The sequence below is a fragment of the Myotis myotis genome, unplaced genomic scaffold (assembly GCF_014108235.1).
Source record: "Myotis myotis isolate mMyoMyo1 unplaced genomic scaffold, mMyoMyo1.p scaffold_m19_p_2, whole genome shotgun sequence".
NCBI classification, from domain to species: Eukaryota; Metazoa; Chordata; class Mammalia; order Chiroptera; family Vespertilionidae; genus Myotis; species Myotis myotis.
This window is the reverse complement of record NW_023416324.1, coordinates 5,485,290-5,512,658: the sequence shown is the minus strand read 5'-3', so window position 1 is coordinate 5,512,658 and position 27,369 is coordinate 5,485,290. Positions and strand designations below refer to the sequence as shown.

The window sequence follows — 27,369 nt, the reverse complement described above, 5'->3', positions numbered from 1 at the left end:
AACCAAGGTACATGCCCTTGACCGGAATCAAACCTGGGACCTTTCAGTCTGCGGGCCGATGCCCTATCCACTGAGCCAAACCGGTCAGGGTGAAAAAGAACTTCTTGTCAGAGAAGTTTGTTAAACACTGAGGGGGCTTTGGGACCCCCCTGGAGATAAAAGGATTCCACCCCCGCCCCCACCCCACTTTGCAAATGCCAAATGCAGACAGCCAGGTCAAATGGATACCAGGCCCCACTTCTTAGCCATGGAACTCCCCCGAGGGCAGTGACAGTTCCGTGGGGCCTTTCAGCTTTGTCTTGACCTTCTGTTTCCCACTGCCGATGTCCAGGGCCACCTGACAGCACCCCCCGCCCCCCCAGACTTCAGGCTGCATGGCCTGCCTGCAGCCACACCCTTACGGCTCCATCACAGTCTCCAACCAGCCACCCATGCAAGGCGCACACAGCAGAGGCGTTGTCTGCTCCCTCACAGACAATCTGCTGGCGGACTCAGGGTTCCATTTCCAAAGAGCCGGCTTTGATCTCTTTCAGTTGCACCGCCTCACCGGCAAGAGGCCCATGCCCATCGAACTGGAATAGGAGAAAAGGGCAAGCCTATTTGGTTTCTGCTAGATGAGTCTGTGTTCCTTGGTGCCAGACCCCTGACCCCAACTGATTTTCCCAGGGGAGTAAACAGCCCTGGCATCCTGTGGGCGTGCCCCCCGTCCCCCAAGCAGGTGCAAGGAATCCAGATGGACAGGGATTTTGTCAGTTGTGACCTGGTTTGCCCTGGACCAGAGAGTTGGCCAGGAATGAGATGCCAGGCAGGGGGCGTCAGGTGGTCCCTAGAGCCAGCTCTGCGTGGAGAGACGTTCTGGGTGGGCATCCTGGGTCTGGCCTGTGGGGGGCAGTTATCCTCAAGCACCTCAACCTCAGAGAGGCCCCAACTCCTCAGTGGGCTTTGTGGCAGAAGTGTGGGGTGGTTGTCTACGGGAGGCCTGGGAGCCACTAAGGTGTAGGCTGCCTATGGCGATGTGTGTGTGCTTTGAGTCCCTGCTTGCATTACATTCTCCAAGGGCACGAACTACAAAAGCTAAAGAACTGCCCGGCTGGTGTGGCTCAGTGGTTGAGTGTCAGCCTATGAACCAGGAGGTCACGGTTGGATTCCTGGTCGGGCACATACCCGGCCTGTGGGCTCATCCCCAATGGGGGGTGTACAGGAGGCAGCCAATCCATGAATCTCTCTCATCACTGATGTTTCTATCTTTCTCTCCCTTTCCCCTCTGGAATCAGTAACCCCGGGGGTGGAGGGTGCTGGGGCAACTCTGAGGCACATGTGCCAGGACAGGGTGAGCAGGGCCGGAGGACTCCGAGGAACCCGTCCCGGCTCAGCATGCCAGCTCCCGGGGGGCAGGGGCCCATCTGCCCAGACCACGCCGTACAGACAGACAAGCAGGTGCTTAGCGCAGATTTGGTTCTGTTTGAAAGATGATGCCCAGCTGTCCAGGGAAGGAGGAGAGCGGTCAGTCATTGCAGCTTCACCCAGAGAAAGGACTAGCAGGGAACACGCCTCTCTCGCTGAAAGCCCTGGAGAGCCTGCAATAGTCCTTAGTTGTGAAGGAGCAAGAACGCTGTGTGGAGCCCGAAACATTGGGGCCAGGTTCCGATCACAACTCCACGTCTGCTCCCCAAGACACGGTGGGAGCTCTCGGTGGGGCCGGGGACCAGCGGCGTGGGCAGGCCCTCGGCTTGTGGGAAAGGCAGAATCGGCTGGATAGGAATCTGAATTTGCGCCCGACCCCAGAGGGCTGGGACACAGGTTAAGGTTTGAGGAGCACTGCGCTGGGACCTCGGGCAGGTCGGATGGCTCCACGGCGGCGCTGTTTCCTCACCTGGAGACGGCGAAAAGGTCGCGGGATAACGTGTGTCAGGCATTTAGCACAGTGCCTGGCACAAAAGAGGTGTTTCGTGCTCATCTCCCACCCAAGTTCCCATTTCTCTTCCGTTCAAAAACCTCTTCACTTTTAAAACTTGAAGCTGTTGCAGTGCTGCGGTCGGACAGTAGAGGGCACTATCGACATTGCCATCGCGGAGGACAGGGCACCAGCGGCTCAGGCCCTGCGGGTCCCCCAGGGGTGTGGGCTGCGGACGAGCTGCTAATGGGCTCCAGGGCAGAGGCAGTTCCCCAGCGCTCCCCTCCCGGGGCTGCGGGTCCTGGATCGGGTCCTGGGTCGGAGCCTGCAGCCTCAGACATCTGGTCCCCCATTTGCTCTCCCACCGCTAGTTATAAACAAACTGTCGCTTCTCCAAACCTCCAGCGCTCAGTCCCCGGGCCTGCGGGGAGGCGCCTCAAGCTGGGCCACTAGACGTTGATGAAGGATCCCTGGTCGCCGTTGGCCATCTCGGGCTCCACACAGCGCCCCTTCCTCCGCGTGACCCTGCGGTTCCGGTGGAACTTGGCATAGCAGCGCAGCCCTGAGCAAAGAGAGGCAAGGGGGTCAGGGGTGCAGTGGGCCAGTCCTCTCCCCATCCTCTCCCCTACACACCCTCTGGGACCCCTGCCCCCTCTCACCACCACCCCCTTCTTTATTCTGCCCTACAACCCACCCACCCGCCTCACAGCAGCCTGAGTGCGGAGGAAGGAGGGGTGAATAGATGGAGCACAGGGGACATTTAGGTCCATGAAACTAATCTGTGTGACACTGTAATGGTGGATGCATGTCATTGTGCATTTATCAAAAACCACAGGACGTACCACACGAAGAGCAGACATTATGGACTTTAGTGAACAACAACAATGCATCACCCTGACTGGTAGCTCAGCTGGTTAGAGCATCGTCTGGATGCACCAAGGTTCTGGTTTCCATCCTGGGTCAGGGCACACGCAAGAATCAACCAATGAATGCATACATAATGAAAACAAATAAATGCCCCTCTCTCCCTTTTTAGAAGCAACAAATGTAAAATAAACTGCTCTTCTTGAAAATAATAATAACCACGTATCTGGATCGACTCATCACTTGTAGAAAGTGTGCCACACTAATGAGAGATAATAACGGGGGGAACTGCAGGAGGAGAACTCTGTATTTTCTGCACACTTTTTCTGTAAACCTAAAAATGCTCTAAAAAAGTCTATTAAGCCCTGGCCGGGTGGCTCAGTTAGTTAGAGCATCGTCCTGTACACCAAAAGGTTTCAGGTTTGATTCCTGGTCAGGGCACATTTCTAGGTTGTGGGTTTGATCCCCGGTTGGGGCGCATACGGGAGGCAACCAATTCAAATTTCTCTCTCACATTCTCACTCTCCCCCCCTCCTCCCTCTCTCAAATTAATAAATATATCCTCGAGTGAGGACTTTTTAAAAAGTCTATTAAAAACTTTTTAAAGGAATGAAGATTCTGCCCTCCCCTATACAACCGGGAGGTTCTCTATTGTGCTCGAAAGGAAACCTGACCTCAGTCTTCTTGCTTTTCCTCATATATCCCGCCACTTCCTGCCTCAGGACCTTTGCACTTGCTGTCTCTCAGCCAGAAATGCCTTCCCCAAGCCCTTTGCATAGCTGGCTCCTTCATGGCCTTCAGGTCTCAAAGAGAACCTCCCTGCCCAACTAATTAAAGTAGGTGTGGCCCTCTCCACATCATCCCAGGCACCCCCTGAAATACATGGGTAGACATACTGTCCATTTACGTCCACGTGCTCTTGATGGTGGCTGAAAGAGACGTCAGCGAGCAAATCCCTACATTTCAGGTTACGAGTGACCACAGAGAGAGAGGACCTTGCTACTTTAAGATCCACTATGTCACCATCAAGAGAATAAAGGGGCTGCTATGAAGTGTGTGCTGAGTGGCCTAGAGCTGACACCTGGGTCACTGGGCTTTTAGAGCTGAGACCACACAAGTGACACCTGGGAGTGGACAGGGGATCGCGAGCAGGAGTGGTTGGTAGTCACAGAAGCCCTTCTGGAACCCTCCGGAACGCAGGCTGGCCCCGACTGCCGGCTTCAGCTCCGAGCCCTGTGTCCAGCGTTTGGGGATATGGTCCCCACGAGGGTTCCTGGCACCCCCAGATCCCTCCGGTGTGGCGTCTCGGTGACAACCTCTTCCTGGGCCATTTTTAATGAGCTGCCTGAACTGTCGCTTCTACTCTTCATTTTTTTGAGCCTGAGTCTCCAGGGAGGAAGCAAGAGTTTTGATGGAGCCGACCAGTGCGAGGGCCAGCGGAAAGGAGCAGATGGGGCTTTGTTTGTAGACAGAGCCTTTGGACGCCTGGAAAGCCGTCCCCTCCCACCTGAGGCCCAGGGAGGGAGGGAGAGAGAGAGGAAGGGGGAAAATAAGGAAGGAAGGAGGGAAGGAAGGAAGAGAGGAAGGAAGGAGGGAAGGAAGGAAGAGAGGAAGGGAGGGAGGGAGGGAGGGAGGGGGAATGGATTGATTCCTGGGCAAAGTGGCCACCATTGAGCATCCAGCCAGGCACCACTGGGCATGTGCAGCTCAGAGGGGCCAAGTCCCCTCACTTAGGTGGGCTGGACCTGGAGGCCCAGGACTGAGGTTTGGCCCCAACGCTGTTCTGGGCTCCCTGGACTGGAGTGCCTCCTGCCCACTCGGCACCTCAGTCTCCTCTTCTGTGAAATGGGGCCTCGACCCTGCATCCAAGTACCAGAAGGCAGCTTCCCAGCATCCCCCCCATCTTCCACACCTGCTGCCTCCATCCCCTCTCCCCTCCCACCTGGTCCTTCCTGTCTCCATTCCTGCCCCCCACAGCCCTACAGCCATAGTGAACTGTTAACCCCAAAGCCAGACCATGTCATGCCCCTGGTTACAACCTGCCTGCAACTTCCAATTAGAAATCAAACAAGGCCAACAAGGTTCTGCATGATCCTCCCAACAAGCTTCCCCCACTCCCCGTGTGCCACCTTCCCCGTGGCCACCGTGTGCCCAGCCCACACACCAGCCTTGCTCCTGCCTCTCGCCTGGGACGGTCTCCCATACAGCCACCATCTTCAGGTGGCTGGTTCCACTGTCCACTCCTGCCCCTCCTTTCTGTAACAACCCAGACTTTTCAGCAGACCTCCGGGCTATTTTCCTCACAGCCCTTATTGCTTCTAAAGGCATCTCATCTCACTGGGCAGGGAGATAAGATCTCATCGCACTGAAATGGACTCTGGGTGCAGAACTTGCTCCTTTTTTAAAAAAATATATTTTATTGATTTTTTACAGAGAGGAAGGGAGAGATAGTCAAAAACATCGATGAGAGAAACATCGATCAGCTGCCTCCTGCACGCACCCTACTGGGGATGTGCCCGCAACCAAGGTACATGCCCTTACTGGAATTGAACCTGGGACCCTTCAGTCCGCAGGCCAATGCTCTATCCACTGAGCCAAACCAGTCAGGGCAGAACTTGCTCCTTCTTTTCGCTGCTGAATCCCAGGTCAGTACCAGACACATAGTACGTGCTCAGTAAATATTTCCTGAATGAATGGATGCATGAATGATGGGACGGACACAGTGTTACTGCTTTCACAGCAGATGATTGTTAGCCTGCTGTGAGCCAAACCAGGGCATGTATCTGAGGATGGTTAACAGAGGCACCGAGACCAAATCCTCCCACTCAGGAGATACGAACACTAATTGGATCCTGGATGATACTGAGTAATTATTGTTCATTTTTGGTATTTTGTTCTTAAAAGAGTACTTATCTTTCAGAGATAGACACTGAAATATTCACAGATAAAATCTCTCCAAACTCCCAGGAGTTGCATCAAAATTATATTGGAATGGGGGACTGGGCAGGGGAGAGACGACACAGATTGGCAGTGAGTTGGCAATTATTGAAGCTGGGTGGTGGGAAACGGGGTTCATTATTATAGTGACTACTGCTCTGACTACTTCATATATGCTTGAAAAATTTCAGAATACAAAATTAAAAATGTTCTCCTCCTTTTCCAGCTGTGTGAGTTTGGGCAAGTCACTTAACCTCTCTGTGCCTGTTTGCTGATGTGTAAAATGGAGATCACAATCGCTCCCTCCCTGGATGGCTGTGAGGATTAAGAAGGCGTGAGGATTAAGGGTTAAGGAGGGTGAGGAGGATAATGAGAGTCAAGTGCTTAGCACAGAGCCCGGCACACCTGGGCAGGAGGCTGCCTACTGCTCCGGGTGGGAGCTCAGAGGTTAAAGCAGCAGCCGGCCAGCCAAGTGCATCCATCCTTCGCTGAGACGCTGAGACGGGCTGGGAAACCCACCCCCAGCCCGATATCGCACTTGGAATGCCTCCCTGGGGTAGAATTCTGGCCTGAAAGCACCAGCCTTCTCGGCTTTGATCTTATTTAAAGAGATAGTCTCCTCTCTCCTCCCTTCTCCTGCCTCCCGATCATGGGAGATCAAGCCAGCTTGTATTTTGAGAATCAAGAAAAACAAATCTGAGAAACGATACCAGGACTGGAGACTAAATGAGTTCACAGATTGGGAAGGCACTGATGCTCACAGCGTCGGCTCCCAAGGGATTCTCCCACCCCTCTTTCGCCGCAGGCCCCTCAGGCCGCCTCCGCCACGAAATAGCATCCGGGCTCCGTGCAGAACCAGCTTCAGAGCATAAGAGATGCCTCCCCGCCCCCCCCCCCCCCCCGCACCCGCCAGGGGGAGTCCAGGCTCACCTTCCGCACACATGCAGTCGTCGAAGCATTTGTTGTTGAGGCCCCGGTTGTGGGGCATGCAGATGTGCCCCCGCAGGTCACAGCAGGTCCCTGCCAACACAGCAAGCACACGTGGTCAGCCAAGCTGCGGGGACCCTCCCCACGCCCGCACACGGTCCCACCGGACAGCAGATCCATCATCGCTGCGGCAGGGCCGTGCCCTGGCGGGGTGGGGCCATCTGGTGTGCAAGGCTCCCAGCCGGAACCACTGACGGATGTCACGGCCCAGGGCCCTGCGGGCGGGTGGCAGAGACCCAGCTGCCCTAGATGGACAATTGATTGATCATGGGAGGAGCGGAGCACTGTGGGATCACCTCCCGGGGACCGCGGGCGGAACAGCTGGGGGCTGCCAGGTGTGGCGTCAGCGTGGAGCTGGGGCGCCTCAAGGATCATTGACACCAACGTCCTCTTTTGACAGATGGAGAAACCGAAGCGCGGCCCCCCCCGCCCCCCGCCCCGGGAAGCAGTGAGATCCCCCAAGGCAGGCCCCAACCCGCCCACCATGGAGCCCCCTCTCAGAGCGACTGTCCAGTTGGCCCAAACGCCAGCCTTTTCTTTCTGCTCTGGGTGAAAACAACGGTTTGGAAAGAAAACTGCCTGTCGGGGAGCTGGTGGTCTGGCCCACACAATGCCAAATGCTGATGCGATGGCGGTTTTGTAGACTATTCCCGCCACTGAATGAGCAATGTGTCCCCCTGGGGGTGTACCACTCGGCTCTCCCCCCAAGATCCAGGTGGCACTTGCTGTCCAGCAGCGAGGAGAGCAGTTAGCTGTTAGCCTCTTCAGGATGTCACCCTGGGCCCATGTCACGCTATCTCTTGAGCAGTCCCAGCGATGGCGGGGGAGGGGGGTGGGGAGGAGGAGTAACAGGGCCGGGCCAAGACTGCATCCCAGGTTCCCCTGCCATTCCTGCTCCTCGCCCTCTTATCACCCTGAGACCTTACCCCCACCCCCTAACCTCCTATATATCCAACTTCACCTCAGTAGATGCCCCTGGAGGTTAGGGCATCAGTCAAAACACCAGCTCCTTGCTTTCAGGGTCTTGATGGGCACAGCTGCCGAACGGGCGAGGATGCCATGGGAACATCCACAGAAAGCTGGGCAGTGTGGTGATGGGCCAAGGGCAGCATTAAGCCCGACCAGACTTTAGGAGGAAGTGGAGGGAGTGGTCAGCCGGACTTAAGGCAGCGCGAGGGGCAGTGGCTCCTCAGGCCGACTTAGGGTTGAGCCACTTCCCAGCCGTGTGACCTTGGCTGAGACTCACCCTCTGAGGCTGTTTCCTTGCCTGAAAATTGGGGGTGACAGGGTCTCTTTCTCTGGGTTGCTCTGAGGATGAAGTCAATGTTCCAGCAACTCTCAGGAAAGGATAGCTGGGGTTGTTACTACTTATTACCCCGAGAGGGTCCTGAACCCACAGGCCTCCTCGTGCGCCTGGGAAGGTCCACCTCACCCCCCTCAGGCCCCCAGCACCCAGCACCCAGCACCCAGCCTGGTGCCTTGAACGTGACGCTGGGTCGGTACCTGGCAGGCAGTCGTGGTGATGGTCGCACGGCTCCCCTTCGGCTGGGGATGTCTCGTTGCCATCACTGGAGAGTTTACCCCGGGTCTTCTCTGGGGACAAGAAGATCACGGTCAGATGCTGCCGCCCAGCGGGGCCGAGAGCAAGCACACGGACGCTGGTGTCGGAGCGCACGCCCCGCCTTCCCAGTGTGGCGGGGACTCCGCCGCAGCCGTCTCTTTTCTAAACCGGGCTCATGGATAGCACAGACCTAACCTTCTTTTTTCAGGGTCAAATGAGTTGGCACATGGAACGAGCTTGGCACTTGGTAAGTCCTCGATAGTGGTATTTCCCTGTGGGGTGCGCCTTGCAGTGTGGACTCCATGCCCCACCCATCCCCCACTTTGGACATCTGTAGGTCAGGCTGGGGGAGGGGAGGGAGCCCAGGCATGGGGGGGGGGGGGTAGGTAGATGTACCTTTCTTGTTTTTTTTTTTTTAATTTTTAAAAATTGTTTAATTTTTTATACTTTTATTCATTTCAGAGAAAAAGGGAGAGGGAGAGAGAGAAAAAAACATCAATGATGAGAGAGAATCATTGATCAGCTGCCTCCTGCACATCTACTGGGGATCGAGCCCACAACCCAGGCATGTGCCCTGACTGGGAATCAAACTGTGACCTCCTAGGCCAGTGATGGCGAACCTATGACACGCGTGTCAGAGGTGACACGCGAACTCATGTTTTTGGTTGATTTTTCTTTGTTCAATGGCATTTAAATATATAAAATAAATATCAAAAATATAAGTCTTTGTTTTCCTATGGTTGCAAATATCAAAAAATTTCTCTATGTGACACGGCACCAGAGTTAAGTTAGGGCTTTTCAAAATGCTGACACGCCGAGCTCAAAAGGTTCGCCATCCCTGTCCTAGGTCATAGGCTGACGCTCAACCTCTGAGCCCCGCCGGCTGGGTGAACGAACCTTTCTTTTTGGCAGAGGGCCAGGCCTCAGGCTTTAAGTCTTCATAATCGGTCCAGTCGAACAAGGCCATGTCCAGCGTGGGCATCACCTCCCCGTCAGGCCTGGGCTGAGCCTGCAGAAGGTGGGTGGAGAGGAGGGAACGTGGAGCCCCAACAGGTGGAAACAGAAATGTGGGGCCCCAGGGCCAGAGGGCAAAGGAGGGGCTCCTCAGAGGCCAGTCACCCTCTGCTAGAAGCCCAGCCCGGGACATCCATACAGTCACCGAGGTTCCTGCTGTAGCAGCCGCCAGGGTACTGTCCTCACTACACATCCAGGCAGAAAGGTGCCTACAGGCGACCGATGCAGACAGAGGGGTCACCCCTCGGGCCTCTGAGGGAGGGGCTGGGAAGGCCTGCTCAGGCCTCTACATCCACAAAGAGGGGGTTGGATGAAGCCAGCTGCTCACTTCCCTGCCCCTCTTTCCCTGGGGAAGTTATCAGCAGCCAGGGCACCTCTGAGCCATGGCCACAGCTCTGTTGCACTCACAGCCCTGGGCCAGTCTTCAGGGCTGGATCTGCCACAGTAGGACATGGGCAATAAAGGCGCCTTTCGGGGCTGGTGCTCAGTGCATGGACTTCAGGGGGCCTGCGACGGCAGGGATAACCAGGTATTCTTTGGGGATGGTTCATAGCTTTTCTCAGAATCTCAGGGGGTGCAAGACCCCAAAAGAGAGTAAGAAAGATCTTCTGCTAAAAAGTAAAGCTCTTTTCTTCTACATATACTTTATTGATCATTTTAGCTGATATTATTACTTTAAATATATCTTTATTGATTTCAGAGAGGAAGGGAGAGGGAGAGAGAGAGATAGAAACATCAGTGGTGAGAGAGGATCATTGATCAGCTGCCTCCTGCACGCCCCCCACTGGGGATCGAGCCTGCAACCCGGGCATGTGCCCTTGACCAGAATCAAACCTGGGACCCTTCAGTCCGCAGGCCTACCCTCTATCCACTGAGCCAACCCAGCTAGGGCTACGTGATATTATTTTGGAAAATACTGCAAAACTACAGAAGAGGTGCAATGATGCGTATCTTGCTAATTGCAAGGATGATGCAATGAACTCCCATGTTCCCTTCCTCTATTTGCCGGTGGAAGCAAATTGGCCACAAGTGCTCACCTGCTCTCTCCATACATCTCTGTAAAGGTCTGAAGCAGATGTGTTAACTAACACTGGTTACTTCTGGGTTGTGGGGACGAGGCTTTCTGCGGTGTTGTTATTCTCTGTACTTTCTCTCTGCATAAAATTCTCTGCCAAGGACCCTGCTCTTCTCCATGCAGAGACCGGTGTGCTGAGCGGGCACTGGCTTCCTTGGCTGTCCCCAGAGTGAGGCCCAGGACCACCTTCTCCTGGACAGTGGCCGCCCTTTCAGGACAGAGTGCCCACCGGGCTGTAGCTGGGCTGGACGGGCACCAGGAGACCTGGTTTCCAGCTCACCCCAGAGGCCTCCACCAATTTCCTTCCACCCCCCGTGCCTCAGTCTCCCTAAATGGCTCAGAGGGATTTGCATGATGTGGTCTCCAGGACTCTTCTGGCTCCGAGGCCTTACCTGGGGCCACAGGGATGTGACAGGCAGGATCAGGGACTCTTCCGTGGCAGGTGCTGCCTCAAAGGTGGTGAGGTAGAGGATGGTCGGGGCCAGGCTGGTGGACGACTCCTCCATGGAAGCGTCCAGCGCCTGGTCTTCGGAGAGCTCCACCTTCTTCATGAGGGAGCTGGGACCTCGGACCAAGGCTCGGCCTGAGAGACGGAACAGGAAACACAGGGCCTTTATCTGCTCGCCACCCCGCACCAGCCCAAAGCAGAACCCACGTTTCCCGCTGCAAACAAAGGGGTAGGGGCATCACGTGACAAGTCTGACAGCCTGGCTAGTCATTGGCTCCCAAACCTCCCTGCTGCCCACTCTCCTGGGAAGGTGGAAACCCGGACCTGGGGGCGGAGGAATGTCTGGGGTGAACTTGCAGTGTTGCTGGGGAGACAGCCCAAGGATTCTCAATCTAAAGCAACATCATAGCAAGTCCAAGTCTGGGATGGCTGGGTGCAAATGGGAACTAATAGGATTAACATGGAAGGCTTCCTGGAGGAGGTCAAGCTTAAGTAGAGGAGCAACGAGCTAAAGCTGAGAGGCGTTGCAGGGGGAGAGGCCTTTGAGAAGTCTGGAAGGTGAGAGCGGAGGCTTATCACACACGAGGGAAGGCTGGCTATGTGGTGATAACACGTGCTGTTTGCTGAGTGCCTGCTGTGTGTGAGGACCCCGGTGTGTGCCCCGTCCTGCGGTACTAGCATTAGTTCATGAGCTCTGCAGGAGCTCTGGGAGGCAGGTACTCTGTCAGCCTCATCCACCAGGGAGGAAACTGAAGCACAGAGAGGTTAGGAGACCTCCCTGAGGGCACACAGCTGGTAAATACTAAAGTTTGAATTCGAACCCAGCTCCATCTGAGGATAAAATCAATAATTTTAACCACCAATGCCGCCTTCCAAGACACATGGGCATGAGGTAGGTGAGTGTGACCCGGCAGGGTTGGGGTGGTCGGGAACACGGGGCTTCGAGAGAAGCTGGAGGGCCCGGGCTCTTCCCTGCCTCTTTGTCTCAGGCGAGAGCTGACGTTAAGGCTGGTTGGGTCGTTGGGATCCACTCCACTCTCCAGAAATGAATCCCAGAGAGTAGAAAGGCCACTTAGGGACCTTTGAATCTGTTCCTTTCATTTCCCAGGCTTCACAGCTGGTCAGCTGGGCTGGGCTGGGCCTGGCCTCCAGACCTCCCGTGCCCCCTCCTCCTTTTGCACTCTCTCTCTCTTAAAATATTTTTATTGATTTCACAGAGGAAAGGAGGAGAGAGAAACATCAATGATGAGAGAGAACCATTGATCAGCTGCCACCTGCACGCCCCCCACTAGGGATCGAGCCTGCAACCCTGGCATATGCCCTGAAGGGGAATTGAACTGTGACCTCCTGGTTCATAGGTCGATGCTCAACCACTGAGCCATGCCACTCGCTCTGTTAGGGCCCCACCGGTCCCCTGGAGCTGGGGGCTGGAGCTGAGCTGAATGGATCCACACCCCATGTGTGCCCTCTGGCTTGTCCCTCAAGGAGGCCAGCATCCAGGAGTAGGGGGCTGAGGATCTAAGCTGCCCCCCGCCACACATACACCTGCAGACTGTGTTCTGCCCACGTGGGGGGTCCCAGTAGGCCTGGCAGGAAAGCAAGCCCCAGCTGTTTGCAGGGGGAGGTGGGGCTGAGGCTCCACCACCCTCCTCCTGCAGAACCCCTTCTGCTCTGTGCTCTGTGTCTGCACCAGGAGCCCTGCCCCTAGAGGCAGTCTTGTCACAGGAAGAGGCTTGGAAGCTGCGGTTGAGGTTGAGGTTTCGGGCTGGAGGCCAGGTGAGCCTGGGGAGGAGCCAGTTGAGCGTAGCCGCTGGGAAATGTTTGTTCAGAGACCGAATGGGCAAAGGGAGGGGGCGCTGGGAACAGTGGCAGCTAGATGCTCGCAGGGGCTTGGAGATGTGAAGGAAGGTGAGGAGGGCTAAGGGGATGGGGAGCTCCGCAGGGAACAGACAGGGCAGAGGCCGGAGCGATAGGGATGTGACGCCTCCCCCTGGGACCTCTGTGTCCAGGTTGGAGGACACTGGTTCAGCATCAAGAAGAAGCTGAGCATCACCTAGCAACAACGGCTCCCCGTCCCTGCCGCCTGCCAGGCACCGCCCCAAGCTCTCCACATATCAGGCGGTCTCTGGACCTCCACTTAGGCTCCATGGGGCCATTTCCTCCTTCTGCAGAGGGAGAAACCAAGGCACAGACCAGTGACTCATACAGCTAGTCACTTGGGCGGATTCTGGCTTCAGAATCTATGCGCTCAGCCCTGCTCTAGGCCTCGGAGGTGATGAAGTGATGCCCTTGGAGGGCCCTGAACTGGTCCATGGCTAATCAGTATATTCAGGTCAGATGTAAAGTCGAGCTTCTGACGTGGGAGGATTACCTACTGATAAGACTGAGCGTCGCCCTAACCGGTTTGGCTCAGTGGATAGAGCGTCGGCCTGTGGCCTGCGGACTGAAAGGTCCCGGGTTCGATTCTGGTCAGGGGCATGTACCTTGGTTGCGGGCACATCCCCAGTAGGGGGCATGCAGGAGGCAGCTGATCGATGTTTCTCTCTCATCAATGTTTCTAACTCTATCCCTCTCCCTTCCTCTCCGTAAAAAAATCAATAATAGCCCTGGCCAGTTTAGCTCAGTGGATAGAGTGTCGGCCTGCGGACTCAAGGGTCCCGGGTTCGATTCTGGTCAGGGGCATGTACCTTGGTTGCGGGCACATACCCAGTGGGGAGTGTGCAGGAGGCAGCTGATCGATGTTTCTCTCTCATCGATGTTTCTGACTCTCTATCCCTCTCCCTTCCTCTCTGTAGAAAATGAATAAAATATATTTAAAAAAAAAAATCCATAAAATATATTTTTTAAAAAATCAATAATAGAAAAAAAGACTGAGTGTCTATGGCCACACGTCCCTCCCTGCCTCTCCCAGGCTCCTCCCCTCGCCAGATCCCTCTGACCTTAGTGAGACCGCCTCACTCCTCTGGGTGCCCATTGCCCGCCTCCTTTGGGGCCTCTGGACGCCCTCCCAGTGACCTTACGCCATGGACACCCCCTCCGGGCCTGCTCCTGAAGCCATCTCCGTCCCTCACTCCACCCTCCCTTCCATCTGAACACCCCACCCCATCCCAGATATCCAGCTACCTCTGTGCAGTTTCAACCTCTCCCTGCGTCTCTTGTGCTCCCTGCCGCGTCTCTTCCCTGGAGACCGGTTCTCCTTCTCAGGGTAGGGCAGGGCCAGCCCCAGGAGCAGACTCTTGTCCTGAAGCAGGCCTGCAGGACTTTGCCCAGGCAGCAGCCCCCCTGCCCCTGGCAGCCTGGAGGCCTGCCTGGTGGAGGTGCCCATAGCTCCATCCTGGGCCCGGCCAGGCATGCCTGGCCCCCGCTCCTTCTTGCCCAGGCCCCGCCGGTGGTGGTGGCTGGCCGGAGGCGTCCACAGTGCTGGGCCTGGGAGGTTGATGTGATTCTCAGGGAGGTTTCGAGCAGGGGTTCCAGGGCCCAGGGAGCCGGCCAGGCTCAGCTCCAGAAACGCCAGGAGGGCAAGGAACAGCATGGGGGCAACGTGGGTGGTGGGCCCAGCCATGGGCTCCTCCTGCAAGAAAAGCAGCATTTGAGGGGGCAGCTGGGTAGCCCTCCTCCTCCACTTCCCCACTCCCAAACCCTTCCCTGACATCCCTGCCGCCCAGTACTTCTCCACAGGGACAGAGGGGACTTTGCCCCCAGGGGGTAGTTGGTAATTCTGGGTTGGCAAAACTGGGCAGTGTTATCCTGAAATGCCAATCAGAAAGAATGCACCCCTATGTTCATAGCAGCGTTATTTACAATAGCCAAGATCTGGAAACAGCCCAAGTGCCCATCAGTAGATGAGTGGATAAAAAGCTGTGGTACATCTACACAGTGGGATACTATGCAGCTGTGAAAAAGAAGGATCTCTTACCCTTTGAGACAGCATGGAGGGATGTGGAGAATATTACGCTAAGCAAAATAAGCCAGTCAGAGAAAGACAAGTATTATATGACCTCACTTATATAGGGTGACCCAAAATTCACGCAAGAAGTAATTTTGATAGAAAACACAGGTTTATAATTAAAATTGTAAATTTTTTATTGATTCATAAAGTGTACAGTATAGGGTTATGTACGGAATAGCACATCAGGTAAATGGCCTCCACGGCTTTGCTGGCACATACCCAAAGCCGTGGTTTTCATTGGTCTTCATTGTCCCTGCTCCTGGGCCATAACTGGTACTTGGTAATGCTTATCAAATTGAAGGGATTGAAATCAAAGGGCAACAGATATTAGAATCTGATTCAATAAGCCAAGTAAAATTAAGCTTTTATTTGTTGTTGTTGTTAATGCTCATGCAAAATTCAAATCTTGTGTGAATTTTGGGACACCCTATATGTGGAATCTAATGAACAAAATAAACTGAGGAACAGCCCTAGCCAGTTTGGCTCAGTGGATAGAGTGTTGGCCTGCGGACTGAAGAGTCCCAGGTTCGATTCCGGCCAAGGGCACATGCCCAGGTTGCGGGCTCGATCCCCAGTAGGAGGTGTGCAGGAGGCAGCCGATCAATGATTCTCTCTCACCATTGATGTTTCTCTCTCCCTCTCCCTCTCCCTTCCTCTCTGAAATCAATAAAACATATTTTTTTAAAAAAGAGAAACTAACTGTAGTAAAGGTTACGAAAATAAAAAACACAACCCCCCTCACCCCCCCAGCCGAGGAACAAAATAGATCCAGAGGGATGGAAACATGGAACAGACTGACAATTCTCAGAGGCAAGCAGGGGCGGGGGGGGGGGGGGAGAGAATTAACCAAATAATTTATATGCATATATGCATAGCCCATGAACACAGACAATAGGGTGGTGAAGGCTGGGAATGGGGTGGGAACTAGGTGGTGGCGGGCACAGGGGAGAAGAAAAAAGGAGGACATTTGTAATACTCTCAACAATCTATATATACTAGAGGCCTGGTGCATGAAAATTCGTGCACTTGGTGGGTTCCTCAGCCTGGCCTGTGCCCTCTCACAGTCTGGTAGCCCTCAGGGGATGTCCGACTGACGGCCTCAGTCTGGCCTCCTTCTGTGGAAGGTGACCCTGCCCTCACCCCATCACCCTTCTGCCGCCACTGGTGGCCTCCCACTGCGGGAGGTGACCAGGCTGGCCGATCAAGGGATGGCGCCAGCCTCGCCCCCACCCCATCACCCCTCTGCCACTGCTGGTCACCACTGCCCCCCAATTGCAGTCCCCTCCCTTTGCTCGCTGGCACACGCCTTGGCTGGCCTGGTGCTGCCTGCTCGCTGGCCCCACCCCCAGCCAATGGGTCGTTCTGCCATCCTATATGCCTATATGCCATTTGCATATAGGATAAAAGCATAATATGCAGATTGACCAGATGGTGGAAAGACCAGTTGCTATGATGTGCACTGACCACCAGGGGGAAGACGCTCAATGCAGGAGCTTCCTGCAGGCCCCCATTGCCCGATCGGGGCCTGCTGGCCAACCTCTTGGTCCCTCCCCCTGGCTGGCAGGCTCTGATTGCCTGGTGGGGAATGGGGAACCGGGGGTGGGTGGCAGTGGAGGGGGCAGTGCCAGGCCAAGGCAGGTGCGAGTGAGCGGGGCCCCGACAGCCCCGCCGGTCACCCCACAAACAGAGGGCAACCAGCATCAACAGCGGGGGCAGGGCTGGCTGCTGACCGCTGGGGAAGATCGGCCCTGATCGTAGGCCAGGCCTAGGGACCCTACCCATGCACGAATTTCATGTGCCGGGCCTCTAGTAATAAAATAAAATAAAATACGCCCAGCCAGGTGTGGCTCAGCAGCTGAGCATTGACCCAGGAACCAAGAGGTTACCGGTTCAATTCCCAGTTCGGGCACATGCCCAGGTTGTGGGCTCCATCTCCAGTAGGGAGTGTGCAGGGGGCAGCGGGTCAATGATTCTCTCTCATCATTGATGTTCCTATCTCCCCCTCCCTTCTTCTCTCTGAAATTAATAAAAACGTTAAAAAAATAAAATAAACAAACCAGGCAGTGTTACTGACTCTACTGGGTGGAGGCCAGGAGTGAACAGCCTGTGATGCACAGGACAGGCCCTGAGACAGACCGGCCGGCCCACAAGGACCACAGTGCTGGGGCCGAGGCCCCGTATAACAGCGTAAGCAACATCCAGGCTCCAATTAGCCTAGAATTCCTTTCTCTGCACAAACCTCTGCCCTTTGCTGCGTCCTCTCGAAATTACGCCTTTAGTCCCCAGGACTTGGCTCGAAGCCCAAATTCAAGCCAAGGGAACAACAGCGTTTGAGCACGTGCTGCAGGCAGGAGGCGTGCTCAGCGCTTTGGGTGAATTCACAACACCCAGTCCTTTCAAGATCTCTCTGCCACGACTCCTACCACTTCCTGAAGTGCAAGCGGAGGCCCCGGGGTTCAGTCACGCCAGGGAGGGGTCATCTATGCAATTCTCAGGCCTGTGCTGGGAGTCGTCACATGGCTCCCCTTGGACTTCCTGGTTCTGTCACTGCACCCTTCTTCCCTTCGGGGTCTGGGCAGGTTCTGGCATCCCCTGTCCCTGCTGCACTGAGGGGTTCTGGAGGCTTTGACTCTGAAACCTGCAGGGTGGGGTGAGCTGACTGCTCCCCATTCCCCACTGGAAGGGCCCCCCTCCATGGGACCCACTGCTCTCCCTGACCCCGGAGGAAGAATCGGACCCCTGGATGTTCCGGAGGACCTTGGAGCTGGCTCCTGAGGCCTGTGGCTGGGGAATGGATGCGGGGGCGAGGGGGGGGGATGTCTGTTAACTCTGGGGACCCCTGCAGCGCCTCCCCCACAGCACCCACCCCTGCACCTGTCTCACTGCACCCAGAGGAGGAGGGCACCAGGCTGGCCGGGCTGATTGAATTTCCATGGACTCCCGGCCCCAAGAGTTCATCAGGCTCCCAAAGGTGCTCACACGCCGTCTCCTCGTGATGTGTGGGCCTGTAACTGCCAGGGCTGAGGACGGGCTGCTGGGCCTGTGATGGTCCCGCACGTCTGTCTCCCTCCAGCCCTCTCAGTGCCTGCAGTCCCCACACTGGCCCTCGCCCCATGTTCCCCTTTGCCAACCCTGCCTGCGGGGCCCTTGTCCTGAGCAGGGAGGGCAGGTGGGACAGGATGGCTGGCTCTGGACCAGGCTGACCCGCTGTGAGAGGGCTGGGGGCTGAGGGAGGGAAGAGCTCCTCCCGCCTCGCCCTGTCACCTGCTGTCCTTTCATCCCGCCTGGCGTGTCCTGGTCCCCTGGGAGGCCGGGCCGGGCCGGGCCTCCACGGCCCTTGGTTCTGCTCTTCCTGGAACCATAGAGACAGGCTGTCCCATCACTTCTCATCTCATCCCGCCCGGAGCCTGCACAGCCTGGGTGAGCCTTGGGGAGCTGGGTGGGACCGGGGATGGGCTTGTTGTGACAACCCTGGTTCTCATCACATCCTTCCATTCCTACCATTCACGCTGCAGCTCTGGGCTGATTTCCTGTCCACCTGGCAGGCAGCATTGGCTTCTGCCCCCTCAAAGTCCCGGAGGCCAGGGCTCCAGCAGCTGGGCAGTCGGGCTGGAGGAAGGGGCCCGTTTCAAAGGGCTGTCAATCGAGCATTATTCCCCTCCCAGGGACCCCTGCTCCCAGGACTGAGGAAGACGCTGGCTGGTCTGCAGACCACCCTTTAGCAGGCTTCACCCGCTGCTCCCTGTGATGAGAAAGGCTCTGAGTCTCTGCCGATGCTGCCCCGGACCCAGCCCTGCCCTCCTGTCCTGGGGGACACCGATGGCCGGGGGTGGGGTGGGGATGCCCACAGAGTACCCCTCAACAGGGAGCCTTCCAGGTGTTGGCCAGTGAATGGAATCCCCGTCCTCCCGTGGGGAGAAGCAAGGCAGGGCACCCAAAAAGTGTAGGCAAGAGTCCAGAGGAGGCTGGCAGAGGGGTGGGGACTGGGCAGACCCACTGACATGTGTGGGCAGCTTTCTGTCCCTGTGGCGCACACAAGCCAGCCCCTGAGCTCCATGACCAGCCTGGGGACTGGTCTCAGAAGACAGCGTGTCCCCGCAGAGCCAGGAGGTGCAGCCCAGCCCCACACCCCCTGCATCATGACCCCATCTATACTCTTTCTCTCCTCTCTCTCCCCTCCCTCCCTCCCTCCCGAAGTTCTGTTGCCAAGATCCTGCCAATGGCTGTGGATCCATTCATTGTACCCAGGAACCCCAATTTCAGGGCCATCTTTGCTCCCTCCCCGCCCCTTGTACCCCATGAATCACGCATGCAGCCTGCCTGGGGCAGGGGAGCGGGGGTTCAGTGTGCAGTTCTGGTGCACCCATGTGGGGAGGGGGGTGGCATCCCTCTCCCCAGACCTTATTAGCACCGTCCTGCCCCCACACCCAGCCTGTGCCGCTGCCAGTTTACTCTGATCATGCCACCACCACGCCCCTCCCTCTCAAAGCCATCCATGGCTCCCTATTGCCTTCCCTCTAATCACAGGCTCCTCGCTTTGGCACTTAGGGCCTTGATTAATATGGCCCCAACCTAACTCTGCAGCCCTGACTGCTACTTCCTCCCCTTCACAGCCAACAGAGACCATTCCCCGGGCCCCAAACACACCCCATCGTCCCCGATTCTATTCTCTCTCCGTGTCCAAACCCTGCCCGCCCTCTCTGTCAGGAAGCCTTGTTCAGTCCCCCAATTAGATGAGCTTCCTCCCCTGCGCTCCTGCCCAGCTCTGCCCAGCTCTGCCCAGCTCTGCCGCAACATCCTAGGGGCTCTGTCCCACTGTTCCTAGCAGATCTACAGGACCCTGCAAATAATAGGCATTGACAACTATGGACAGAAATGAAAGTGGGTTGAGCACAATCGAACCTGAGTGCAAAATCATAAATATATTCTCAGGGTGTGTGTGTGTGTGTGTGTGTGTGTGGGCAGGGGAGGGAGTGAGGGCTGGGGGACCTAGCACCACTTTGTCCTGACAACTGCTTGGAACTCTCTCTCCAACCCACAGGGCTTGCACGCAGATCTTGGCACAGCCCAGCAGCCAAGATGCCAGCCTGGCGACGAGCCACCCAGGAAGCGTGGGCTGCTATAGAAGTCGTGCCAAGGATCCAGTGAGGAAGGGCGCCGATCCGTTTCTGTCGCTCTGGAAGCCAGGGGGAGGCGGCATACAAAGCGCCAAGCATCCAGGAGAAAAGGGGCAGCAGGCACCCCCTTCCGCTCCCCCCCCCCCCCCCCCCCCCCGCCTCCCAGCCATGGACGTGCTGTGGCGGCTTGCTCACAAAGCCTGCTCTTCAGGAGTCGCCCTGACAAGAGCTGTCCAGGGACATCAGGACACCCACCACCCAGAGATGGTGTTCTCACAACTGAGACCCAACAGTGGCTCATTCCAAGCGAAGGAAACAAAAGCAATCGCGGTCATGGGAGCCTCCGCTCCCTGAGCAGCTGCCAAGCCCAGGCTGCTGCAGGCGTATTTCGTCCATTTCTGATCGCATCCCTCTCACAGTTTTAAAACAAGGAAACCGAACCCGGCCAATGTGGCTCAGTGGTTGAGTGCTGACCTCTGAACCGGGAGGTTACGGTTCGATTCCTGGTCAGGGCACATGCCTGAGTTGTGGGCTCGATCCCCATTGGGGGGTCATGCAGGAGGCAGCCCATCAATGATTCTCTCTCATCATTGATGTTTCTCTCTCTCTCTTTCCCTTCCTCTCTGAAATCAGTAAAAATATATTTAAAAAAAAGAAAATAAAGGGTAAAAACCTAGACTCTGGGAAGGGAAGCCACAGATCCAAGATGACACGACTGGTGAGTGGCAAGCCACTCAAGGCCTGGGTTCTCGGCATAGGGGACAGCCCTGCACTCCATCAGGGGTCACCTGTCCCCCCCCCCCCCCCAGCATCTGTTATCTCCGTGAGGACCCAGCAGGGAGGTCTGCACTGGCAGCTGGGAAGGGGAAACTGACCAAGGAGGGGAAAGGGGCTTTTCCGTGCCCTTATCCTGTGCCCATGCTGTGCAGAGTTGAGCTGCAAAGCTGTTTCCATCCAGAAGGCTGTCAGGAGGCAGCATCACATGCAAATGAAGGCAGTTAATCCAGCCTGGAGCCGGCTTTGAATCCTGGGCCCCTCCTCCCAACAGCTTGCATTTGGGGGCCGTGAGATGGGGGGCTCCGGCCTGGCAGACAACTGTGGAGCTGGGCTGCCACCAGCAATCCAGGACAGCTGAAGGTCCTGCCTTCTTTTTTCCGTTAATCCTCACCCAAGGAGATTTTTTCCATTGAGTTTTAGAAAGAGTGGAAGGGAGGGGGAGAGACAGAGCAAGAGAAACATCGATGTGAGAGAGACAGGTTAATTGGTTGCCTCCCCCTGGGGATTGAGCCTGCAACTGAGGTGTGTGCCCTTGACTGGATATGAACCCAGAACCCTCCAGTCCTCGGGGCCATGCTCTAACCACTGAGCAAATGGGCTAGAGCAGGGTCCCACCTTCTTGCCTTGCTGATCAGCTCACCAGCTGCATGGCAGGTTGGGGAGAATCAGGAGGTAGTCAGGGAGGTGGGGATAGGGCTGGCTGAGGGGGTCAGGATACATGATAATAACCACCCCATTCCAGGGCCACCCCCCACACTCACTTTTGGAGGTGCCCTGCCTTGCTCTGTCCATCTCTCACTGTGCCTGACTCCCGGGCACAGATGAGACCCTAACCCGCCGAGCTGCTGGGATGTGCTCCCTCCGGGTGACCAGCACAGGGTCTCCAGCTGGGGGATCTCATAGTTCCTGCCCCCCTGGGAGCAAATTCCTGTCTTCTTTAGGGGGAGCTGGCTCCCCTAGGGCTGGAAAATGGGCACTTTTGCTTGTTCAGGCAAAGTATTTATATTCCCATGAGTGGGAGATAGGTGGGTGGATCCTAAATTCAGGGACTGGGCTCCTACCAAGGCAATCTATACTAATAAAAGGGTAATATGCTAATTAGACCGGGAGACCGGACATCTTCCTACAGTCCGACTTCCTTCCGAACAAAGCCACGGTGGTGGGGGCCGAGGCAGAGGCGGTTAGGGGCGATCAGGCCAGCAGGGGAGGGCAGTTGGGGGTCATCAGGCTGGCAGGGGAGTGGGGTGGGGCCTAAACCAGCAGTTGGACATCCCCTGAGGGGTCCCGGATTGGAGAGGGTGCAGGCCGGGCTGAGGGACCTCCCCCTCTCCCCCGTCCATGAATTTCACACACCGGGCCTCTAGTTTGGGATAAGACTTTGTTCCTATGATCCCTCTCATGCTCTCTCCCACCATCCCCTTTGTGAGTCGTTTTCCTTTCTGTGGATGGGATTCTTAGCCTGTCTGAGATCTATTTAGGAAGTCAGTCCTGTGCGGTGCGTGTGGTTCTGGGTAAGGATGGGCCCAGGAAGGGTAAGGGAGCTGGAAGGCAGTGAAGACGAGCTCGCTGGTGGGGTGGGTGGGACTCTAATCAGCCGCCCAGGGAGGTGCTCCTTGGCAGCGGGGGGCAGGGGGTCTTGACCATCCTGAGCTAGCCCCTACCCATCTCCCTGCCTCTGTGCAGCTCTGCACCCCCAAAGTGCCACCTGGCCACAGGAAGGGGCCTCCCTCTAGGCCTCAGAACAGCCAGAGCCCCACCTGCCCCTCCAGAGGCCATTGTGCCAACCCGGCCTCACGCAGAGAAGTCCACCTCTCAACCTGCAGAGCACCAGGTGCTTCTTTGCATGGAGACTCCGGGGAGGTGAGGCCAGGTGGGCACCCGTCGCCGAGCCTCTCCGGGTGCCATGCCAGGGAACCAGCTCCACTCTGACGGGGGAGGCAGGGTCCCTGCTCCTGGGCATTGCCAGTGTGACGAGAGGTCCCCGTGCGACAGGGGCAACCCAGCTCTCGCCTTGGAGCACTCTCGGACCAGCGGCATCGCTCCTGCCCGCAGGGCACTCTGTTTAAGCAGGAAAAGCAGCCCATGCCCCAGAAAGGCTGTTCGAAAGGCTGAGTTCCACTGGCTGCCCGTGGGGACCTCCCGATCTGAGAGGAGAGACACAGTTCCGGCCAGAACATGGGGAAAACGCTCTTTGCTGGACGGTGCGTCTCATCTGCAGGCAGAGACACCATCGCTGCCCTCAGGTGTCCCCTCTGACCTGGCAGAGAGGCCACAGGTCCCGTGAAGGACTGAGGCACAGACATGACTGTTACTGATGTGAACACACAGATGTCAGCCCAAACCCATTAAGCTGAGTCCTGGGAGAGCCCCACCCAGCAGAGTACAAAGAGCTGTGTGACCTCGGGCAAGTCACCTAACCTCTCTGAGCCTCACATCCGGTGGATGTGGGGATGAGAGGAGGTAAAGGTATAGGGAGTCAGTGTTACCCAGTAAGGGCGCAATAGGCAATAACTGGTTATTACGGGGAGGGGAGAGGGGGGTTGCATGTGTGCATCTGTGCCAGCATGTGCAGGGGCAGGCGCAGGTGGGCCCCTCCTCAGTCCTTGGTGGGTGATGGATGGCTTCCAGTGGGACAGGCCAAGGCCAGCCTGGAAGGGACCATTGTCTGGCAAATGAGGTTTGGCTTCCCCGCAGGGGCAGTCCCATCTGCTTTTATTGTTTCCACAGCAGCCTCAGGAATTCCTACCCCCCACAAAGCCTCAAAAAAATTTGTGTAAGGGTATTGTCTTTTTTGGGGGGGGGGGGCGGGATGCTCCTCTCTCCCAATATCCCTCCCCCCCCCCACCTCCGGTGACAGAGTCCTACCTCCTGGCTACAGGTGCTCCTCCCACTCTTCTCCTCAGCAACCCTCCCACCCCCTACTCCCCAAACTTCATGATCTCGGTGTCCAGACAATTTAACACGACTTGCTATTTGGTCAACTCATCACTTAATCAAGTGACAAAAATGCCTGCTCTTGGCTCTGGAGGAGCCAGTGTGGAGTGGAAAGACACCTGGAATCAGACAGCCTGGCTATGAATCTGGCTCCAGCACTGAATAGCTGTGTGACCCTGGGCAAGTCAGTTAACCTCTCTGGGCTTCAGTCCCACATCTGAAAGATGAGTGTGTCTGTTTGGGTGTCATGTATTGGGCATTTACTAAGCTAGGCCTAGAGCTTTATATGCACAATCTAGTTTAGCCCTCTGAGTGGACACTATTGTTCAGGTATTAATAGCGACAATGGCTCAACATCCGGACAGAGATTTGGGGGATTTGCCCAAAGTTACTCAGTAGAGTAAGTGGTGGGGCTGGGATTTGAACCCATCTGACTCCAAAGGCAGGGTCTTGACCAGTCATGCTACATTCAGTGACTGATACCGGTGCAGTTCCATGACCCTCAGGCATGACACATTCTGGGGACCTTAACCCAGAGCCTCGCACAGAGAGAACCCCTTAGAAAGTGTGGGTTCTACAATTTGTTCATCCCAGCTGCTGTGGGTCAGGCAGGGACTTCATCCCTCATGACCCCACATCCATCCAGGGATGTGTCCAGGTGATCAATGCCAGGCCTTGCTGTTGTGGGGGGGTGGGGGGTGGGGTAGTGGGGTGGGTGGCTGCCAAAGCTGGGACCTGGTGGGAGGGGGGACAGGGCCTCTAGTGGTCAGTCTTCCCACCCTCTCGAGTCCTTCCTGGGGAAGTCTATGCTTCGTTGGCCACAGAGGCCCACTCGAGAGGAAGGACTAGGGTGGGACAAGCAGAGGGCCTGGAGCAGCAAGAGAGGCAGGTCTCAACTGTACGGCTCAGAACCGGGGGGCTCACAGGACACCCCACTTGGGAATATGCCCAGGGCCCCTCTCTGCTTCTGCTGTTCCCAGGCGGTGGAGTCAGGGAGGCCGGGACGCAGACCCCAGCTCTGCCCCAGTTCTGGCTGAGACAAGTGAGGGAACGCCTCTGGGTCACACAGCTGCTAAGCAATCCGCTGGGACAACCAACTCCACTGGACCTAGGCAGTCACTTCCCTGTCAGGTCCGTTTCTTCCGCTCCCTCACCTTCCAGGGGGATGCAGGTCTGCCGTGAACCACAGGGATTTTCCACACAGTTTTCCCTCCCCCCCCCGCTCCGCCCACAACCTCCCCAGCCACTCTTGTTCCAGGACCAACCCTGCCCCTGGCCTGGTCAGCAGGACCCAGTTGCACCCAGGGATGACCTGTGGCCCGCAATCTCCAGTTCATTACTGTCTCCTTGACCAAGGATTCCATTCCACAGAACAAGTGTGTGCAGAGCACCTACTGTGGGTCAGGCCTTGGGACCACAGGTGGAATGGGACCCCGCCCCACCCAGGGAAATGAGGACCAAAAGAGACGGGGAGGCAAAGGGGAGCAGGAGGGCTTCCCCCAGGAGGGGACATCGGGCCTGGGCCTGCAGGATGGGTAGCCGTCAACTGAGCACAGGGCAGGGCAGACATTTCACATGGAGGCAAGGCTCCAGCAAGGGCCCAGGGAAGTCGGGGCATGGAGACGATTAGCCCTTCATCGTGGCTGAACCCCCAGGAGTGGATGGTGTGTGGTGGGAGGCAGGCAGTTAATTTAGTGGCAACAGGGAGCCGTGGAGGGGCTTAGGGCTGGGGAGAGGGGTGGGTTGAACGGTGAGGAAGGCAGAGAAAGTGCCGTAATTTTCACGTGGACGAGGGGCAAGGAGGCTGTAAGCAAGGTTCCTAGAAGGCACAGGGACTACTGTGGCCCAAGAAGGCGGGGGACAGAGATGGTGCCAGAGTTGGGCCTGTCTGCCAGGCAGGACCATGAGCGGAGGCTGAATGGGTGTGAGTGTCCCCCCAGTCCCATCCGTGCCTCTCTAAACAGAAAGGCTCAGGGTGCCAGCCCTGGCTGTGGCTGAAAACAAAAACTCAGCCAGGAGAGCCCAGAACTTGCCGGCTGGGAGAAGGCTTCCCTCTTCCGACGTTGTCCTTATTCAGCCACTCAGCCCACATCCTAGTGGCCCCCTGGGGTGGTGCGTCACCCGTGATGATGGCACAGATGATGGCCAGAGGGTCTGGGCGACTGCACAGCAGGTCCAGGGGCCTGCGTGACGATCCCCCAGTGGAAAGTAAATGGCCCGTGAGCTAATGCCACGGAAAAAGCAATCAGTGCAGGACAGAGCCTGAGAACTGGGGATGAGTCACCGGGATGCCTCCTGATCAGTGGCCAGCTGCTGATCTCATTTTGAAAGCAGAACTCCTTTTCGCCCTGATGTTTTAACTCTGATTTGAGGACAAACAGCGGAAGAGAGAAGTGTCTGTGAGAAGGCACATGCCCGCAGGGGTGGGCAGGTGGGTGGTGTGACAGTGATGCGCAAGGGGGCTTAGTCAGCTTTCTCTGCAGTGTCTCTAACCTTGAATTTTTGATCCGTTTCCCCCTTTCTGTGGAGGCCCCCCTCCCAACCCCACCCAGGGGCTGTATACTCCCTCAGCGCCTCTGAGTGTGCCCTGCGCTGGTATCCCGCATGCTTTTTTCACGGACTCCACACACATCCTTATAGTAGGAGCTACAATTCTTCTCGTTTTATGAAAGGGGCACTGAGACTCAGAGAAGTGCGTTCCTTTGTCCAAGTCGCTCCCAGAACATGTCTGCCTGACCCCAGAGCGGCGGAACTAAACCAGCACCTGGGCACTTCCTCGCGTCCCAGCCACCAGACTGGGAGGTGGGCAGCGTGGAGGAGTGCGCTGGGCCGCAGAGACCAGATGGAGGCGAAGCTGAGGGGGCATCTAGGGGAGGACGCAAGACTTGGCGGGAAACCCAACAGCCCTCTCGCCTCAACCCGTGGTGTCCGCCCGCGGGAGGCTGAGACCCCACCCAGCGCGCAGGAGGACAGCAGCCCGCGGTGGGGAGCGAGCGGGGTTGCACCGTCGGGGTGATAGAGCGCAGTCCTGGTCCATGCCGAAAGGGAAAACGCGGGCCTAACGCGAGGCTGGCGGGGCGCACCCAGAGTTCGCTCTCCCTGCAACACCTCTCGGCCCCCTGGGCAGCCTCGAAAGGGGCAGGAGGGCACACCTGGCAGCTCCATCCAGAGCTCAGGGAGTCTTTGAAGCTTCCTGGAACGGTGGTGAACTGGGGTCCCCGGACTGAGAGACCCTCACCCCCGGCCCCGCCGGAGACTCAGAGACAGAGAGACAAAGAGAGACCGGGTCCCGGAAGAAGAAGGCGAGTGCCGAGGAGGAGAGGGAGCCAGAGCCGAGACCAGGAGAGGGCGGCGAGGGCGCGCGCGAGGCGAGTGTCAGGTGGAAAAGTGAGTGTCCGGCGGAGGGTGGGTGAGCCAGGGGCCGGGAGCAGAGCCAGGAGGCGAGGGGAGACGCGGCGAGGAGGGAGGAGGCGGACGGACGGACCGACGGGTCCCAGGGCCAGGAGGCAGGGAAGAGAGCAGCCTCCTCGCCTCCAGCCTAAGTCCTGGGCGCACCCTGTCCCAGAGCGCGCCAGGTAGCCCACCTTTGTCGCCGCGCACAGCCAGGTGAGGTGGGAGGGCGGGGCGGGGGCGGGCCAAGGCCAAGGCCAAGCCTTACCTGGACGGCCGGGGAGGCGGGGGCCGAGGGACGCCGGGCCGAGAGCCTGCGGGAGCCGATCGCAGCCGAGGGCCGAACCGCGCAGCGGGGACGGCGCGGAGAGGTGCGCGGGCGGCAGGATGTGCCCCGGCTGCGCGGGGGCTGGAGGGAAGGG

The 27,369-nt window shown here is 57.1% G+C and overlaps 1 protein-coding gene across 1 annotated transcript; it reads right to left on the bottom strand.

Annotated features, from left to right (window-relative positions):
* On the bottom strand, window positions 1-27,346 carry DRAXIN (dorsal inhibitory axon guidance protein). Its single transcript, XM_036353067.1, has 7 exons — window positions 27,216-27,346; window positions 13,904-14,351; window positions 10,725-10,915; window positions 9,141-9,252; window positions 8,186-8,275; window positions 6,626-6,715; window positions 1-2,456 (listed from the first exon to the last, which is right to left on the bottom strand). Exons 2-7 carry the CDS (start codon window positions 14,340-14,342, stop codon window positions 2,344-2,346), a joined length of 1,035 nt encoding a protein of 344 aa, XP_036208960.1. The 5' UTR covers window positions 14,343-14,351; window positions 27,216-27,346; the 3' UTR covers window positions 1-2,343.
* Between the last annotated feature and the right edge of the window lie 23 nt (window positions 27,347-27,369).

What these genes read in the sequence shown, in the direction of transcription:
- DRAXIN (XM_036353067.1), bottom strand. Translation starts at nt 14,342, where the DNA reads ATGGCTGGGCCCACCACCCACGTTGCCCCCATGCTGTTCCTTGCCCTC. An exon ending in TCACCACGACTGCCTGCCAG is followed by an intron (nt 6,716 to 8,185) that starts GTACCGACCCAG and finishes CTGTGTTGGCAG; the next exon opens with GGACCTGCTGTGACCTGCGG. An exon ending in CGACTGCATGTGTGCGGAAG is followed by an intron (nt 2,457 to 6,625) that starts GTGAGCCTGGAC and finishes CTCTTTGCTCAG; the next exon opens with GGCTGCGCTGCTATGCCAAG.